This window comes from Chlorella variabilis (assembly GCF_000147415.1).
Source record: "Chlorella variabilis unplaced genomic scaffold CHLNCscaffold_30, whole genome shotgun sequence".
Classification (NCBI taxonomy): domain Eukaryota; kingdom Viridiplantae; phylum Chlorophyta; class Trebouxiophyceae; order Chlorellales; family Chlorellaceae; genus Chlorella; species Chlorella variabilis.
In genome coordinates this window covers 329,056-331,649 of record NW_005435058.1, presented here as the reverse complement: position 1 = coordinate 331,649, position 2,594 = coordinate 329,056, and the positions used below count along the sequence as shown (strand labels likewise).

Sequence of the window (2,594 nt, the reverse complement as noted above, 5' to 3'; positions counted from 1 at the left end):
GTCACCCTGCTCACCTTCAACAAACGCTTTGCGGTCATGACGCAAAACTCGAGTGAGCGGCACAGCAGTACAGCAGTACAGCGGTACATGCGCTGCGGTACCAATAGGGCACTGCAGAACGGCTGCGGCAGTACAAGCTGCAGCTGTGCAGAGCTACACCGCCTCAGCCTGCGCCTGCCTTGCGCCCCGCCGGCGATCGGCTCACCACCCCTGGCATGGTAGCCTAGCATATTCTATGCTGCATCTGCATGCAACTCTTGTGAGGTGCCTTGCCTCCCCCGCCCCGCCGCCTCCCCTCCCCACCCACCCACCCCCCTGCAGTCTACTCCATGGTCAAGTTTGGTGGCGTGCGCAACTACGTGGTCGGGTGCTGGACCCCCGAAGACCTGGCCGCCTGCGCCGACCTCAACCTGCCGGTGAGCTGGGGGCTGCAGGCGGCAGGTGGCGGGCCCCGCTGTGTGCGGTGGTGGGTGGTGCTTGCAGCCTCGGGGCTGCCGCCGCCAGCTGCAGACACGCGCTGCGCCAGCCCGGGACGCCCAGAATGCCTGGGTGCTTCTTTTCCAACCATAAAACAAAGGAATGAAATGAAATGGTGGGGTGGTGCTGCCCTGCCCCCGCAGTGCACCGACGTGGCGCGCTTTCTTCCCGAGCCCATGAACAACGCCCCCGACGCCGGCACCTTTAATTCTCACGACTACCTGGTGCGCAAGCGCTTAAGTAGTGCTGAGTGTGTTTAAGTGTGCAAGCCACAAGGTTTTCAGCGGGCAAGCGTGCAGGCTGCGCCTTGCCACCGGGCGGGGGGGTGGCAATTAGCGGCAGGCGGGCGGCGGCGAGCCGGGCGCCGCACCTGCCGGCGCCAAGACCCGCTCCCACCCTACCCCGACCTGCAGGTCGTCTGCTGGCTGCGGCCCGCGCTGCTGGTGCACCTGCTGGGACTCGGATACGCGGTGCTGTCCACGGGTGGGGCTCCTGCTGGATGCCACCTGGCGCCAGCTGGCGCCAGCTGGTGCTGCCTTGCGCAGCCGCCACCTCGCTGGCTGCTGCCTTGCTGCTGCCTGCCTCGATGCTGCTGCCTCGCTGCCGCCACTGCCGCCGCGCCCCACACGCGTGTACCGCGTACCGCCCTGCACCCCGCCACACCACACCACTACGCGGCCAGCCGGCGCCACCGCTCCCTTGCCTCCCCTCCGTCCCTCACCTTCTTCTGCCTGCCTTCCTTGCTTTTCTCCCTTTCCTCCCGCAGACAGCGACATTGTGTACTTTGTGAAGCCGGTGTGGCAGTCGTACCTGCGGTTCATCGAGGAGGCGGGCGCAGACGGCGCCTTCCAGGCCGAGGTGCCAGGTGGGCTTTTATTCCTTCTTTTCTTTCCTTTCTTTCCTTTCTGTCTTGCTTGCTTTCTTGCCAGGTGGGCGCCAGGTGGCGGGGAGCGCATGCGCAAGCCAGCTCCTGCCAGCTCTTGCTGCATCAGACTGTGAGCCCCACACGCACGCATGGCAGCCGTGCTGGGCGGCAGCAGGAGCGGCGGGTGGATGCCTGCGGTGGTGGCATGCGCGGCGCAGCGGGCTGCCCGCCTGCGCCCCGCCCGGCTCTTTCTTCAGGCGGCCTTCATTTCCACACCCGCGCCCTTGCTCTGGCTGTGCCTGCGTGGCCCATGGCTCTGCCTGCCTCCCCCCCGGCACAGTGTGTCTGCGCTCGTGTGTGTGTGTGTGTGCGCGCGCGCGCGCACGCGCTTGTGTGCGCCACTGCCCTGCCCCCCCACCCCACCCCGCACCTGCAGTCAACGGCGGCAACTATGTGGTGCTGCCCACCCCCGCTGCCATCCGTTGGGCCCAGGCCTGGGCGGCTCTGGCGCCTGAGATGATCCAGAGGGTCACCCACGACCAGTCTGGCTTCCGGCTGGTGGAGGAAGCCAGGTGGAAGCTGTGCGGTACCGTGGAGTCGTGCCAGGGGGAGCGCGCCGCGGTGAGGGGGCGGGGCGGGGCTGGCGTGGGTGCGCATGCGTGTGTCGCGTGTGTGTGTGTGTGTGCGTGCGTGTGTGTGCGTGTGCGTGTGTGTGTGTGTGTGTGTGTGTGTGTGTTTGTGCGATCTGGCTGGGGTCTGCCGCCCCGCCGCCCCGCCGCCGCCGCCCCTCCCTCCGGACCGCCCGCCCCACCACCTCACACCTGCGCAATTCGTGCTGCCCGGCCGCTACCCTCCCCGCCTGCCATTGCCCCGTCAAACCTCTCACCTCCCCATGCGCACCTTTCCTCCCCCAACCCGCCAACACCACCTCGCCCCTCATCGCGCTTTCGATTCACCCCGCCCCCCGCCCCTCAGCAGATTGCCAATGCCACCGCCGCCGCTTCCCCCGGCGGCAACGCCACCGCCGCCGCCCCCCCCGCCCTCTTGCGTATCTACCTGCCCCGCTACTTCGGCTACTGGGACGATTTGTGCGCCTTCGCGGCCATGCACCGGCTGCCGCGCTTCGACCCGTGCGACTGGGCGGGTGAAGCTGTTCACACAGATGATTTTTCTGTATTAGGCGGCGGCGCCGAGGCGGTGCCGAGGCGGCGGCTGCGGCTCCTCGCCTCCCCCAGTCGCCCGTGCTGCTGCT

The 2,594-nt window shown here is 68.0% G+C and overlaps 1 protein-coding gene across 1 annotated transcript in view; it reads left to right on the top strand.

The window, feature by feature from the left end:
- Positions 1-36: 36 nt before the first annotated feature.
- CHLNCDRAFT_55152 (hypothetical protein) overlaps positions 37-2,594 on the top strand; it is a gene marked incomplete at both ends in the record, with an annotated part of 2,791 nt that continues 233 nt past the window's right edge. Inside the window, 7 exons of the mRNA XM_005843462.1 lie at positions 37-52; positions 322-416; positions 621-701; positions 891-960; positions 1,244-1,342; positions 1,779-1,963; positions 2,318-2,539. Coding sequence (XP_005843524.1) covers positions 37-52; positions 322-416; positions 621-701; positions 891-960; positions 1,244-1,342; positions 1,779-1,963; positions 2,318-2,539 — 768 coding nt within the window. The remainder of the gene's footprint in view (positions 53-321; positions 417-620; positions 702-890; positions 961-1,243; positions 1,343-1,778; positions 1,964-2,317; positions 2,540-2,594) is intronic.